At 37.7% G+C, this 15751-nt stretch overlaps 1 protein-coding gene across 2 annotated transcripts in view; it reads left to right on the top strand.

Annotated features, from left to right (window-relative positions):
• Positions 1 to 15751, top strand: part of EDIL3 (EGF like repeats and discoidin domains 3) — a 480622-nt gene that overhangs the window by 147197 nt on the left and 317674 nt on the right. Inside the window, exon 3 of one of the 2 annotated variants that reach the window (XM_002689374.7) lies at positions 14534 to 14563. The exons of the other annotated variant lie outside the window; for it this stretch is intronic. Coding sequence (XP_002689420.2) covers positions 14534 to 14563 — 30 coding nt within the window. The remainder of the gene's footprint in view (positions 1 to 14533; positions 14564 to 15751) is intronic. 2 annotated transcript variants of the gene reach the window in all.

Below are 15751 nucleotides of genomic sequence, written 5' to 3'. Positions count from 1 at the left end.
AAAATTCAGCCCAGGGAGCCAAGTTTTGAAGACAGGGAAATTACATTGTCAATGTCATTTGATTAACACCTAAATGTGGATACACTGACTATTTTCTTTTAAAGAAGGTCCTAACGAGTCTGAAGAGAAAACATTTAATTTTAGCTTCTGTTTTAACAGGCAAGAAAAAATTCTCTATAGCAGTCATTAACTCACTGCTGAGTAAGTCAGTGGCACATTAGATTAATCGAGTTCTGTACAGGCAAGCAGAGACTGTACTTTATCTCTTCTAGTTAGTGTCCTTGGGATGAGTTCAAACTACATGAAAAAAATAATTCCCCTTGACCAAAGAGAAACAGGTAGATCCACCAGAGATAGCTCAGTTCTTTTTAAGTTACACCTTCCACTGTTTTATTCCCTTCATCTTTTGAGTTTCAAAGATATTTTAATTAAGCCAGATGTGTGGATCTGTATTTTGGGAGCCTGTCATTTCAAAGCCATCATAAAATTTCTGAATTCCTCTTTATGAGTAGTGAAAAACGAATGATATTTTACTAAAAAGGCTTCTCAAATTTCATTAGTGGTATAAATGTCATATTTGACATAACTGTAGCGAGGTAAATACTTGCTTGTGCGTGCACACACACACACATTATATGCCAATATTTTGTAATAAGGTCATTTTCTGTTTTCAGTAACCATTAAGTTTACTAAACACTGAAGTTTTATATTATTTAGTGTAAGGATATTATATTCAGTATACAGCCCTCCATAGCCCGATTGAGGTGATGGTGATAGTCAGGGAAATTTGTTCCTCCACAGCTTCATTTCCTCAAGCCCAGAGCTCAAGGCATTGCTTTGCCTGTGTTTTGTGCTGTTTGGGCATAGGTCACGGCAACTTTTACTTAATCTCCATTAACAGTAACTCGAATCCAAGGGAGTAACTTTAATGGGAAGAAGTTACAAATACAAATATAATATTGTCCAGTATTTTTAAGAAGCAGGTAACTAAAGATAGGCTGACAGCATAAAAGAGGCTCCTTTAAAAGCCTTATTTACAAGAAGTTAATAATTTATATTGTGATTAAGCTTATGGGCTCTTATTTATTTAATGAAATTATTTGCTCATTTATTTTGCTCAGAAAGCTGAGCTCTGAAGAATTGATGCTTTTGAACTGTGGTGTTGAAGAAGACTCTTGAGAGTCCTGTGGACTGCAAGGAGATCCAACCAGTCCATCCTAAAGGAGATCAGTCCTGAGTGTTCATTGGAAGGACTGGCATTGAAGCTGAAACTCCAATACTTTGGCCACCTGATGGCCAAAGTCAGTCAGTTCTTTGAGTGACTCATTTGAAAAGACCCTGATGCTGGGAAAGATTGAAGGTGGGAGGAGAAGGGGATAACAGAGGATGAGGTGGTTGGATGGCATCACTGACTCAATGGATATGAGTTTGAGTAAATTCCAGGAGTTGGTGATAGACAGGGAGGCCTGGTGTTGTACAGTCCATGGAGTCACAAAGGGTTGGACACGACTGAGTGACTGAACTGAACTGAACTGATTTTTGTTTTATGGTTCTACCACCATTCAAATGGAGTCTGATTATTCACTGAAATAGTATTTCTAAGAGAAAAACCGTAAATCCATCCAAGTGTCATTCACTAGTGCTGCATGTGTGTTTAGTTGCTTAGATGTGTCTGACTCTCTGTGGCCCCATGGATGATAGCCTTCCAGGCTCCTCTGTCCATGGAATTTTCCAGGCCAGAATACTGGAGAGGGTTACCTTTCTAACCCAGGGATTGAACCCATGTCTCTTGAATCTCCTACATTGGCAGGCAGATTCTTTACCACTAGCGCCACCTCAGAACTCCCTTATTCAGTGGAGACTCAGTTAAATAAACCATGATTTATCCATAAAATAAAATACTACTTTATATTTTCATAAAAAAGATTGTGCAATATATTAATGAAAGCAAGTTAAGGAATATCATATTATTACATAATCCTCTTTTTACTTTTATGATATAAATATTTAATCATAATTACAAGAGCTGACTCATTTGAAAAGACCCTGATACTGGGAAAGATTGACAGCAAAAGGAGAAGTGGATGACAGAGGATGAGATGGTTGGATGGCATCACTGACAGAATGGACATGAGTTTGGGTAAACTCTGGGAGTTGGTGTTGGACAGGGAGGCCTGGCATGCTGTGGTTCATGGGGTTGCAAAGAGTTGGACACAACTGAGCAACTTAACTGACATATATTTATATATATAATCTGATATTTCATTATTTTTACTTTAAAGTGCAGTTTCTGTTGAGTTTTTAGTTGATAATTTAGATAATTTAATGAATACATTTTTATCTTATAATGCAAATCTTAACCTATTATAACAATTCTTTTTTTTTGTTTGTTTGTTTGCCAACTCCTTAATCATAAAATCTCTTCTGACATTAACGTTTTATGTGCAACGATTCTGTGGTTTCCTTAAGTGGATGTTTCTGTGAGATTTGTCCTAGTCTTACTGACTTATCTGTTACTTTTTTGGTTCTTTAGGTTTTAATAGATTTACATTTTAGATTAGCTCATTTGTCCAGAATTATAGGAGTGAACTGAGGTTGAAGTGAGTGGTTGCCCACACATAAATAAAGCAGAAATCCATAGAACATGAGCCTGGTGATATTAGCTTCCTTCTGTCAGTTGCTGTGAAAAAGAACAATATAGATTCTGTAACCATCTGAAATTCACATATGATAAGCAAATGACCTCACCTGCATGACTTTCCTGTCACATTAAACAGCATTCTTCTTTCCAGGCCTATTCCCCCCTCTCCTGTATTAAATTTTTAAACAATTATGAATTAATTTTATTGAAAGTTGATAAATGTGACCAGTCATTTATATTAACTCCAGATCTGCTTTATCCTTCACAAGTTTCTTCTATTGGTTCATGAATTTTCTTAGGCTACTGTAGGTTTAATTTCCGATTTGCTTTTTACATGACTCCCAGTCACTAACTGGACTTCATTTTCTCATCTCTAAAACTGGATAGCTTTCCAGAAATATTTGCTTAGTACTAATAATGTGCACTGTAGAAAATTAAAACCTAATTGCTCCCCTCAAAAGAAGGATCATGGAAAATGCCCAGCTCAGGACCAAGACTGAAAAACACCATTGCCATTTTGATTAGAACTGCCTTTAAGTTATAGTTTAAAAGCTAGTGGGAGCTTTAAAGAAGCAACTAAGTCTGAAAACTGAAATAAATACTAAAGAATTGAGGGTGGTAAGATTTGCATTCAGTCTACAGTGATGAGATGAACTCAAATATGAGGGAGGGCACATTGAATAAACAAAGGATATTTGAGGACAGTTGTATAGATACATGAAATATTGAATTATAGGCTTTTATAATGTCAAATCACCTAGCTTAAAGATCTTTTTAGTGATTCCTTTAAGTAGCAAAGTGTGTCCTAATTATGTCCCCAAAGTCTCTTTAATACTACCTGGGATATGAATATAGTCTACTTACTTTCTGCTACCCAGTACTCTGGGAATACTTTGTAAATTACATGTTTTCTATTTTTTACTCAGTAGGAAAAAAATGAAACCAAAGCTTTCATTCACTCTTTATTATTTTCCCCATTTGTACCTCTTTCTAAACTGAGAAATCACAAATGCATTGCTAATTGCTGTTAAGATGATTCACTATATAAGTAGCTTATAAAACTCATGTGAGCTCTATTACTACTAAACTTTATAGAGTGAATTTGGTGTTTCTATTTTAATGAATCTATTAAATTAATAAGCTATAGTTTGGTGCTTTTTAATTTAAAATCACAGATTTGTATTTTCATGAGATGAACAAATGGTTATTAGAGCATTGTATTTTCAATTATTATTCCTTTTCTCTCCTGCCCCAAGAAAGAAAATCTGACTTATATGACTATATTTAATGATACAAGTTATTATATATAATTACATATAGCTCTGGGGCTTCCCAGGTGGTGCTAGTGGTAAAGAACCTGCCTGCCAATGCCAGAGACAGTAAGAGACACTGGTTCGATCCCTGGGTCAGGAAATCCCTTGGAGGAGGGCATGGCAACCCATTCCAGCATTCTTGCCTGGAGAATCCCCAATGAACAGAGGAGCCTGACAGGCTACAGACCATTGAGTTACAAAGATTTGGACATGAATGAACCAAATGAGCACACATGCATGCACATATAACTTTATCTAACTAAAATATAGATGACATTTAATACTTTCTCTTTGGTAAGCCTACTAATGTAACATAATGAAGTAGCTAAATTTTATTGAGTAACATGGAAGACTGAATTAAGTATTTATTCATAATTTCTTTCTTTCTTTTGACAAACATTTGAGCCTTGCTGTGTTATAGGTACTAGTCTAAAAACTATAGTTGTAAGGGTGAGCAAAAGAGGCACATCCTTGCCCTCATGAAACTCCCAATCTAATGGCAGAGACTAGTAAACATGCTAACCACACATGTAGATAATTATATTTTATGTATTGCACATTGTTCAGTTCAGTTCAGTTCAGTCGCTCATTTGCGTGTCCGACTCTTGCAACCCCATGAATCACAGCACTCCAGGCCTCCCTGTCCATCACCAACTCCCAGAGTTCACTCAAACTCACATCCATCAAATCAGTGATGCCATCCAGCCATCTCATCCTCTGTCATCCCCTTTTCCTCCTGACCCCAGTCCCTCCCAGCATCAGAGTCTTTTCCAATGAGGTGGCCAAAGTACTGGAGTTTCAGCTTTAGCATCATTCCTTCCAAAGAACACCCATGGCTGATCTCCTTTAGAATGGACTGGTTGGATCTCCTTGCAGTCCAAGGGACTCTCAAGAGTCTTCTCCAACACCACAGTTCAAAAGCATCAATTCTTCAGTGCTCAGCTTTTTTACAGTCCAACTCTTACATCCATGCATGACCACAGGAAAAACCATAGCTTTGACAAGACGGACCTTTGTTGGCAAAGTAATGTCTCTGCTTTTGAATATGATATCTAGGTTGGTCATCATTTTTCTTCCAAGGAGTAAGTGTCTTTTAATTTCATGGCCGCAGTCACCATCTGCAGTGATTTTGGAGCCCAAAAAAATAAAGTCTGACACTGTTTCCACTGTTTCCCCATCTATTTCCCATGAAGTGATGGGACCAGAGGCCATGTTCTTTGTTTTCTGAATGTTGAGCTTTAAGCCAACTTTTTCACTCTCCTCTTTCACTTTTATCAAGAGGCTTTTGAGTTCCTCTTCACTTTCTGCCATAAGGGTGGTGTCATCTGCATATCTGAGGTTATTGAGATTTCTCTGGGCAATCTTGATTCCAGCTTGTGTTTCTTCCAGTCCAGCGTTTCTCATGATGTATTCTGCATATAAGTTAAATAAGCAGGGTGACAATATACAGCCTTGACTTAATCCTTTTCCTATTTGGAACCAGTCTGTTGTTCCATGTCCAGTTCTAACTATTGCTTCTAGACCATTCAGGTATGACCTAAATCAAATCCCTTATGATTATATAGTGGAAGTGAGAAATAGATTTAAGGGACTAGATCTGATAGATAGAGTGCCTGATGAACTATGGACTGAGGTTCGTGACATTGTACAGGAGACAGGGATCAAGACCATTCCCATGGAAAAGAAATGCAAAAAAAGCAAAATGGCTGTCTGGGGAGGCCTTACAAATAGCTATGAAAAGAAGAGAAGTGAAAAGCAAAGGAGAAAAGGAAAGATATAAGCATCTGAATGCAGAGTTCCAAAGAATAGCAAGAAGAGATAAGAAAGCCTTCCTCAGCGATCAATGCAAAGAAATAGAGGAAAACAAGAATGCGGAAGACTAGAGATCTTTCCAAGAAAATTAGAGATACCAAGGGAACATTTCATGCAAAAATGGGCTCGATAAAGGACAGAAATGGTATGAAACTAACAGAAGCAAAAGATATTAAGAAGAGGTGGCAAAAATACACAGAAGAACTGTACAAAAAAGATCTTCACGACCAAGATATTCACGATGGTATGATCACTCACCTAGATCCAGACATCCTGGAATGTGAAGTCAAGTGGGCCTTTGAAAGCATCACTACAAACAAAGCTAGTGGAGGTGATGGAATTCCAGTTGAGCTATTCCAAATCCTGAAAGATGATGCTGTGAAAGTGCTGCACTCAATATGCCAGCAAATGTGGAAAACTCAGCAGTGGCCACAGGACTGGAAAAGGTCAGTTTTCATTCCAATCCCAAAGAAAGGCAATGCCAAAGAATGCTCAAACTACTGCACAATTGCACTCATCTCACACACTAGTAAAGTAATGCTCAAGATTCTCCAAGCCAGGCTTCAGCAATACGTGAACCATGAACTTCCAGATGTTCAAGCTGGTTTTAGAAAAGGCAGAGGAACCAGAGATCAAGTTGCCAACATCCGCTGGATCATGGAAAAAGCAAGAGAGTTCCAGAAAAACATCTATTTCTGCTTTATTGACTATGCACATATTAACTGTATTCAAATAAATGCCATCCTCCAAATCTAGCACAAGATCAAACTTCATGTAGAAGACTGATAGAATAGAGGTGACTTTGTAATTTTCTGAACCTTTTCTATGCAGTGTCTACTGCATAGAAAGGAGCACCTCACTGTGGCCTAGTTATTCTGCAGTTCTCAGGGTGGGGAATTGAGCACGCAGTATGCTGTCTGAAGTCTTTGGCCAGGAGAGATTAACACTTCTCTTCATACTTTCACAAAGAAGGAGTTGGTAATAACAACTTTAAGTCCTGAGGCACTTCCTCATTGGGCCAAAAACAAGCAAATCAACAAACAATAAAACAAAGATTTTATAAACCAAAACCTTCCTCTAAATACTTCTCTGCATACTTCCAGAGGCAGCTCCACAACTTACTTAAATGACTGAATTCACAAATTTTAAATTGTAGTTGACTCTACTTTTCCTTAGTAATCACACCCACACACACGTACACACACACATTTATAGCATTTAACATCTGGGCAGGCATGAATAATCATGCATACATAACATCATTGTTATTTTTGCATCACTGCAGTTGAGTAAAAGCATTCTAAGATGTTGTGAAAATACAGAAATACGTATTTCTTGTTGCTTTGCTCATGGAAATAATGGATTGCATAGGTAATTCTATATTTGCAAAGCATGTTCAGTGCATAATTAACTAGTTATATAGTATAGCAGACAAAATGATCCATAAATCAATATGAACTGAGTAACATCTTGTAAAATAAATTATCATATGCGAAGAAGTGTATTTTATATATTTCATAGTGAGCTTTTCCAATTTGATGGTGAGCCATGCTGTGTATATGATTGCTTTAAATGGGTAGAATTTCTATGTTTTGAAAGTGTACTTAAGACACCCAAGAATAAGACAAACACAAAACAACAGCAACCAAAAAAAAAAAACAAAACAGGAGATATAAGAATTGTTGAGACCACATAGAAATTACAGCTGGTCCAGTGAAGAAGTATGTGTGTTTTAATAGCACGTGTATATCAGAGCAATACACGGCTCAGTGGATAGTTATTGTACTTGACAGTTGATCCTATGAGCAAAGGAGAAAGGGAAGGAGAAGGGAAAGAAGGAAGGGAAGAAAAAACTGTAGAATGCACTCTTCTTTGATCAAGCACCAGCTCAGTTCATGAACATGATCACTGCCAGACTGCTCTGAAAATTTGTGAGCAACTTTGAAATTAGAGAAATAGATTCATTGTATCAAAATATGGTGGTAAGCTCCATGGACAAATTAAAATTTGTGGAAAGCCCACCTGTCCTCTGAGGTAGAGTCCTGAACTGTATATATTTCCAGTCTTGCCTCCCTCAGTTCAGTTCAGTTGCTCAGTTGTATCTGACTCTGTAGCCCCATGGACTGCAGCACACCAGGCCTCCCTGTCCATCACCAAATATCGGAATTTATTCAAATTCATGTCCATTGAGTTGGTGATGCCATCCAACTATATCATCGTCTGTCGTCCCCTTCTCTGACTTCAATCTTTCCCAGCATCAGGATCTTTTCAAATGAGTCAGTTCTTTGCATCAGGTGGCCAAAGTATTGGAGTTTCAGCTTCAACATCAGTCCTTCCAATGAACACTCAGGACTGATCTCCTTTAGGATGGACTGGTTGGATCTCCTTGCAGTCCAAGGGACTCTCAACAGTCTTCTTCAACACCACAGTTCAAAAGCATCAATTCTTTGGCACTCAGCTTTCTTTATAGTCCAACTCTCACATCTATACTTGACTACTGGAAAAACCATAGCCTTGATAGACAGAGCTTTGTTGCCTCCTTCAGAGACAATTAATTTCTTAGGCATTCAAATATAGTTTAAATGGGAATAGCAAAACTATGTACCATTGCAGTAGAGTGCTATTACTGGCAAATAAGAGAAAGCTCAACTAAAACTATATAAACAATAAAGTGCTAGTATTTTTCCTCAGAGCTAGAAGTCTAGAGTGAGATTAGCGTATGATTCAATGGCTCAATAATACCATCTATAATCTAATTTCCTTTTGTTTGTCTACTTAGTCTTGACAATTGTCTTCTTTCTAAAGCCAGCTTCCATCTTGGTTGCAAGATGTCTGTCAATTTGCCTCTGGGGCCATAGACTTGCTTGTCTGTATCTGAAGAGGTGAGAGAGAGAGGGTTATTAGCAGACACTTTCTCAGAAGGAAGTAAATTCCAAGAGCTGCTTCTTGCCCAAACACAAACCTGTCCTCACATATTACTGTCCCCAAATGGATCATATACTTACTTAGACAAATAACTGTGGGCAGGAAAAGGGAAAATATTTACTTTGTTCTGAGATACAGACTTTTCTTTCTAAATTTGAAGGGCGAGTCATCACCCCCAAGACTCTGATAGTGAGAAAGCCAAATAAACCTGAACATATTGCAAGAGAAAGTATTGAAAGCTGCTGAAGCAACCACAGTGTACACTGAAGAGGGGTTTCTGCAAGCCTGCTAATTTACTTCAGGACTTCCAACAACTGAACCCATTGCTCTGCCGCAAACTTTATGGGTAGAGCCATAATTCTCAAACTTAGTGTTCATAACAGGCACATGATGAGTTTTCTAAAAATGCAAAAACTTAGGCTATTAGCCACAATTCAAATCCAAACACCCAAATGTCAAATCCTCTAAGACATTTTAACAGAATCCCAGATGATTCTGTTATGGGCAATGAGAGGACCACACTGGTTTCAGTTCAGTTCAGTTCAGTCGCTCAGTCGTGTCTGACTCTTTGCGACCACATGGACTGCAGCACACCAGGCTTCCCTGTCCATCACCAACTCCCGGAGTTAACTCAAACTCATGTCCATTGAGTCGGTGATGCCATCCAACCATCTCATCCTCTGTCATCCCCTTGTCCTCCTGCCTTCAATCTTTCCCAGCATCAGGGTCTCTTCAGATGAGTCAGTTCTTCACATCAGGTAGCCAAATATTGGAGTTTCAGCTTCAGAATCAGTCCTTACAATTCAGGACTGATCTCCTTTAGGATGGACTGGTTGGATCTCCTTGCAGTCTGTGGGCCTCTCAAAAGTCTTCAACACCACAGTTCAAAAGCATCAGTTCTTCAGCACTCAGCTTTCTTATAGTCCAACTCTCACATCCATACATGACTACTGGAAAAACCATAACTTTGACTAGATGGACCTTTGTTGGCAAAGTAATATCTCTCTGCTTTTTAATATGCTGTCTAGGTTGGTCATAACTTTCCTTCCAAGGAATAAGCATCTTTTAATTTCATGGCTGCAGTCACCATCTGTAGTGATTTTGGAGCCCCAAAGAATAAAGTCTGTCATTGTTTCCACTGTTTGCCCATCTATTTGCCATGAAGTGATAGGACCAGATGCCATGATTTTAGTTTTCTGAATGTTGAGCTTTAAGCCAACGTTTTCACTCTCCTCTTTCACTGTCATCAAGAGGCTCTTTAGTTCTTCACTTTCTGCCATAAGGGTGGTGTCATCTGCGTATCTGAGGTTATTGATATTTCTCCTGGCAATCTTGATCTCAGCTTGTGCTTCATCCAACCCAGCGTTTCTCATGATGTACTCTGCATATAAGTTAAATAAGCAGGGTGACAATATACAGCCTTGACGTACTCCTTTTCCTATTTGGAACCAGTCCGTGTCCAGTTCTAACTGTTGCTTCCTTGACCTGCATACAGATTCTCAGGAGGCAGGTCAGGTGATCTGGTATTCCCGTATCTTTAAGAATTTTCCAGAGCTTACTGTGGTCCACATGCTGGGTTAGCTTCTCTATATTAAATGTATACATTCGCTCTCTGTTTTCCTACTATTACCATAATTTCAATACATTCATCTACATTGTCACCAGGGAGAACAATACAGAGTTTTTAGTTTTGAGTTTTCTTGGTGCACGTGTTTTTAATTTCCAGGATTACAGGAACTTGCATGTGACACAAACATGTATGTTTGTATTTGATTTGCTGATTCATGAATTCCAAGAAGCAAATAAAAATAGTAAGGAATCATTGGATATCATGAGATTACTCCTGTGATCCTTAATTTCACTTAAATGTCACTAAATAAACCACTAATGTCCATTTAGAGTTTTGGTTGTACTCCTGGGGCTCTTGCTGCCATCTGCTTATAGTTCATGGTGCTTTTTTTGGTAATGAGTTAGTCTACAAAGCCTTCTTTGCTAGCGATAACTGAAACAGTGAATTAATACTAATCCTAACCCTTATGTGACTTTGTGAGTATACAGGTTTTTTTAATAATATGCATATTGGTTAATAGTATGAATATAGTTAGCAATATGAATATAGTTAATCTGCACGTTAGGAGAAACCACAACTATAGAGATGTTTCCTGGAAATACAGTTGTATGCGGACTTGTGGACCTGCTGATTCTAATATTGTTAATTTGTTACAAACCTTCTTTCAGGTATTATAGTCTCAAGTGTAGGTTAGTGCACTGCTTGCCCCAGAAGCTTTGGTTTTAAGACTAATTGCTATTACTCCTGTAAGTTCAGAATTGTCTTTATTTCTGTGCTTGCTAGTTCCTTCCTAAAATTTCTTGCTTCTCCGTATATAATGAAGAAGTAAAATCTTAGTACTTCTGATCTTCTTTCTTAGGTATTACAGGCTTAGGATGTTTTGTTTAACCATCTAAGCAGACTCTAAGCTGCCTCTGCCAATCCCTGGATTGTAAGGGAGTTTCTAAAGCAGCACTTCATTTCTTAAAGGGATTTCTCTTGCAGCCCTTATATCCAGTTTTTGTTTTTTTCCCTTAGGCTAAGACCAAGAAATGTTATCATAGTTATAACCAATCCTTATTTCTTGATTCCATCTCCTTTTTACTTTTCTATTTTGGTGGATACTGAATCAGCACTTTGTGAGAAAGTAAGGCACTTAAAGTAATGCTCAAAATTCTCCAAGCCAGGCTTCAGCAATATGTGAAGCATGAACTTCCTGATGTTCAAGCTGGTTTTAGAAAAAGCAGAGGAACCAGAGATCAAATTGCCAACATCCACTGGATCATGGAAAAAGCAAGAGAGTTCCAGAAAAGCATCTATTTCTGCTTTATTGACTATGCCAACGCCTTTGACTGTGTGGATCACAATAAACTGTGGAAAATTCTGAAAGAGATGGGAATAACAGACCACCTGATCTGCCTCTTGAGAAATTTGTATGCAGGTCAAGAAGCAACAGTTAGAACTGGACATGGAACAACAGACTGGTTCCAAATAGGAAAAGGAGTTTGTCAAGGCTGTATATTGTCACCCTGCTTATTTAACTTCTATGCAGAGTACATCATGAGAAATGCTGGACTGGAAGAAACACAAGCTGGAATCCAGATTGCCAGGAGAAATATCAATAACCTCAGATATGCAGATGACACCACCCTTATGGTAGAAAGTGAAGAGGAACTCAAAAGCTTCTTGATGAAAGTGAAAGTGGAGAGTGAAAAAGTTGGCTTAGAGCTCAACATTCAGAAAACAAAGATCATGGCATCCAGTCCCATCACTTCATGGGAAATAGATAGGGAAACAGTGGAAACAGTGTCAGACTTTATTTTTGGGGGCTCCAAAATCACTACAGATGGTGATTGCAGCCATGAAATTAAAAGACGCTTACTCCTTGGAAGGAAAGTTATGACCAACCTAGATAGCATATTGAAAAGCAGAGAAGAGACATTACTTTGCCAACAAAGATTCATCTAGTCAAGGCTATGGTTTTTCCTGTAGTCATGTATGGATGTGAGAGTTAGACTGTGAAGAAGGCTGAGTGCCGAAGAATTGATGTTTGTGAACTGTGGTGTTGGAGAAGACTCTTGAGAGTCCCTTGGACTGCAAGGAGATCCAACCAGTCCATTCTGAAGGAGATCAGCCCTGGGATTTCTTTGGAAGGAATGATGCTAATGCTGAACTCCAGTACTTTGGCCACCTCATGCAAAGAGTTGACTCATTGGAAAAGACTCAGATGCTGGGAGGGATTGGGGGCAGGAGGAGAAGGGGACGACAGAGGATGAGATGGCTGGATGGCATCACTGACTCGATGGATGTGAGTCTGAGTGAACTCTGGGAGTTGGTGACGGACAGGGAGGCCTGACGTGCTGCAATTCATGGGGTCGCAAGGAGTTGGACACGACTGAGCAACTAATCTGATCTCTGAAGGCACAGTGGAAAAAGTGGTTTTCAAATCACATGAGTTCAAATTCAAATTGACCTTAGACAAAATGTTCTGTCACTAGGAACCTCTGTCCCTTCATCTATCAAATAAGAGTATACTTCATCTCCTTGTTTCTTTTATAAATTCAGTTCACACACACAAAGTGACCTGCTATAAACTTTTTTTTTTTTTGGTGGTTGTTCCTTTTGAATCTCCAGACTTTTACTAACAATGACCCATAAAAGTCAACACTTCTTTAAGCCCCTGTGGTATTTTCCTAAAAGGGGATTCCTGGAAGCTACTGAAGGTTTTCCTCTTTGAACATGTTGTGATATGTTTGGGACATGATAAAGCAGCAAAAAGCTTTTAAAAATTTCTGTTCTCTGCACCATGTGTGCCAAGTGTGTTTGCACTCTCGAATTTTCTTTTTTTTTTTTTTCCTGGTGCCAAGGAGACAAGCCAAGCAGTGTGAGAGAAAAATACTGTCAAGGCACAAAGTAAGCTTGTCTTATGTGTTCTCTATGCAGATGTAACCCTAACGGGAAAGAGTGCAGAACTCTCCCTAGTTAGACAGAGGTACCTTGATGAACGAATCACCTGGGAACAAAGCTCTTTTATAAGCAATTCAGCTGAGTAAATTTTTAGTTTAAAACTTCATAAATCCAATGAAGTAGTATTGGCTAGAGTAATATAATTCAACAGTAATATTCTGGTTAAGTTACACTTGTGCACAAAGCAGAAATATCTTCTCACAGAGCATGTCTGTTAGTGTAAAGGTGAAACGTGAATTCTAGGCAAAATTGTGAAGCTGCTTCTCTCTTGCAGCTCCATCCCCCACAAACACACAGTTAATTATTACCCCTGGAGTTGTGCTGTTCTCAAAAATGTCTCCCTTTTAAAGAACAAATCAAAATGATTAACAATTTGAGTTATAGCTCCAATATAATCAATACATTATAATGATATTACCTAGTCTTATCTCAATTCAGGCTCCAAATTACTACCATTGAAAGAGACCCTGGCTTAATTGGTTTGAAATGGGGCCCAGAGTTTGGCATCTTGTATAGATGTGGAGTTATGAACCACTGCTTTAGCAGAAAGTTGTTTTCATTATGTGATCTCTCTTTTTGTAATATCCATGCTTATCCGTGTATGTGCGGTAGAACACTTGTGTCAGAATCACTTGGGATCAACCTTTAAATTGCAGGATCCTGTGGTTTCACCACAGAACCACCACTACTGAATCTTGAAGTGTGTGATACACATGAGTTGAGTGTAGTTGTGTGTGAATGTGATGGGGTGAGAGAAAGATTGAATCTCTGTGTTTAACCAACACTCAGAGTGATTCTAAGTTACTCTAAGGTTTAATAATTCCTATTTTTTTTTCATAATTTCTACCTTGTGAAGCAAAATTTTTGACAGTTAACAATACCTTTCAATTCCTCTTTGCTAATAGAAAATTTCCATAAAGTGGTGATGGTTGGGGTATTCATATGTAACATATAATTTATATTTTAAACAATATTATTTATAATATAATTTGCACTCAGACTAAAAAAAAATCAACCTTGTTTGCAAAAGGACAGAAAATTCAAATTTAAATAACTGAATGGCTTTTCTAATGCTTATTTAAAATATGGGTGTACTTAGCTGTTAATTTAATATGTGTATCTGTTTATCTAATTATCTAATGACAAATTTCTAATGTACGACACAAATTTTCAAGTCAGAGACTTTTATTTATTATTTAGAAATGTGAGATATATTTATGTTCAATCTCAATTTCTCTCTTTCTCCCCTTCTCTCTCCCTCTCACATCATTCCCACCTCTCTTTCCCCCTACTCCACCCCCCCCCATCTCTTTTCCTCTATCATAGCATCAGATGATGAAGAGCCAACTTCAGCAGGTAAAGTTTCTATGCTATAAAAATTATTCCTATTTAATTTAAGACCTTTAATAGAGATGTATTTGTCCAGGTTTCAACCAGAAACCTGGCACAGTTTAATATACTTTATTTCTTGAATCCATTATGCTGTCCCAGACTAAATGACATTGTAATGAGTTTAAAGTAAAAAGAGAAAATAATTAAAAATGAACTGTCACAGTGGAAATCATAACACAGAACACATCAGTATGAAAGAATAAGGAAAATTGGAATATTAAAACATTGAGAAAAGTGCCAATAAGTAATAAAATGGGGAGAGAAACTGAAATGATAAAATGCAGAAAAATAATAAAATGAGACTGAAAGGGAAAAGAGGAAAAGTGGTAAGACATACTTTCATAAATACGACTTACCATGATAGAATATTGCATTATCACATATTTGATGTTGAACATGATATTCATATAAGTTTAAGGATAAAAATTATGTTGTTGCTTCAAATACTCACTTTTTTTAAGAAACTAATTTCTGTAGTTATAACTTAATGATACTGAAATTTGGCTTCATGATATTGCTCCTCATTTGTCTGATCAGCATTTATCAAGTAAAGGCTGAGATCTGAACTAAAATCTGTTAAGAATGCCAACGGTACGTTTATAAGAAGAAAGTCAGCACCACAGCCAATCTGGTTAGCAAGTAATAAAAGGCCCGGGCTAGCAGACAGCAACATCAGGAAAAAGGAATGAAGTCTTAAGATGGAGGGATCAGAGCCCGGTTGGAAGAGAAAGATGAGACCTTTGCACCAGAGTCTGTCTTAGGCAGTTTTAGGAAGTTAGGCCTGAGAGATATGAGCAGGAAATGGTTACTGAAAATAATGGACACAAATGGGACTTGACTTTACAGGAAATGTGAAATGTAGCCCTGTTATTTGGAACTTGGGTACAAGATAGGGTCTTTTCAATTCAGAGACAACATTTCAGTTGGTGAGAAACTTCTTGATTTCTACCTTCTTCTAAAACTGGGTAGGGATTTTTACCTGTAAAAGTAGTTCAAAAAGTCAAAATTCAATAGAATAAAGTGAAATAGACATCTTACAAATATCTTTGGTAAACTTCAAAAATACCGTATTGCATGATGCTCATTATCACTGTTTTGAAATGGAATCACAGAATAAGGTAAATTCTCAATTAATGTTTCGTTTTCATAATA

Source organism: Bos taurus, chromosome 7, assembly GCF_002263795.3.
Source record: "Bos taurus isolate L1 Dominette 01449 registration number 42190680 breed Hereford chromosome 7, ARS-UCD2.0, whole genome shotgun sequence".
Taxonomy (NCBI): Eukaryota; Metazoa; Chordata; class Mammalia; order Artiodactyla; family Bovidae; genus Bos; species Bos taurus.
Note: the sequence above shows the minus strand (reverse complement) of the source record. Positions and strands in the feature narration are given on the sequence as shown.